We start from the raw sequence: 887 nt of genomic DNA, 5'->3' as shown, positions 1-887 counted from the left end.
GCCAGGTGGCGATAATCCCTCGCGGGACCCTTCTCCTGGGGGCCAGAATGATCGCAACTTGGCAGATGTCCAATGTCGTACTAGCTGAGCCCAGCCAGTTAAGTGTTCACACTTGCCTGGCAACCTTCTTGAAATGAGACTGTGATGGATGCTCCTTGTCGTTGGTCTGAATTCTGAAAAAACCCTGAATGGAAATTCTTAGGATTGTGGTCCCTGCTTTGTCAGTCATTTTACTTTGTTATACAGGTGTAGTACCAAAGAAGTCTTTCTCAAATAGGTATTTCAGATTCTAGGCCTTTGTTGCAGGAGTCTCTTTAGCTTAGAACTAATCAAGTGACTTGTGTGGTGGAGGATATGAGTATCACATGTACTTCAACTACAACTAAGATCTTTCATCTTATTGATAGACTAGAAATCAGATTCTCTACAACTTGTTTTATGCAGTCAGAGATTTGAAAACTTCTCTTTTGATTGTAAGTGGATTGTTCAAGAACTTTCAGTTGTTATGCTAATTTTTTTTTCATATGATTTCTGGATTATATAAAGTTGTATGTTTGGCAGTTCAGCCTTCAGTTAAACAGAATGTAGATAATAGTTTAATTCATTCTCAAAACCAGTAAAAGCAGTCTTTACTGGAACTTATAGTGTCAAATTAGTATCTGTGTATTCTGCAGTGTAAGTATAAATGGTTATTTTGTTATTTATTAAGTTACAAGTAGTTTAAACTAAAAATGCAAGAAAGTTAAACTACGTTTTCAAATCTTGTGAGCTCATTCAACCTCTTCCCCTGCCAGGCTTATAAACAGCTTTCATTTGAGGCTGTTTGATATGCTAAATATTTATACTGGTGCTCTGATGTGCAGTTTAATTCATGTACATAATCATTT

At 36.5% G+C, this 887-nt stretch overlaps 1 protein-coding gene across 1 annotated transcript in view; it reads left to right on the top strand.

The window, feature by feature from the left end:
• Positions 1 to 100, top strand: part of LOC119587146 (WD and tetratricopeptide repeats protein 1-like) — a gene marked incomplete in the record, with an annotated part of 14,604 nt that extends 14,504 nt beyond the window's left edge. Inside the window, 1 exon segment of the mRNA XM_037935902.1 lies at positions 1 to 100. Coding sequence (XP_037791830.1) covers positions 1 to 88 — 88 coding nt within the window.
• Positions 101 to 887: the final 787 nt, after the last annotated feature.

This window comes from Penaeus monodon, chromosome 22 (assembly GCF_015228065.2).
Source record: "Penaeus monodon isolate SGIC_2016 chromosome 22, NSTDA_Pmon_1, whole genome shotgun sequence".
Classification (NCBI taxonomy): domain Eukaryota; kingdom Metazoa; phylum Arthropoda; class Malacostraca; order Decapoda; family Penaeidae; genus Penaeus; species Penaeus monodon.
The sequence above is the reverse complement of the archived record's forward strand: the minus strand, read 5'-3'. Positions and strand labels throughout refer to the sequence as shown.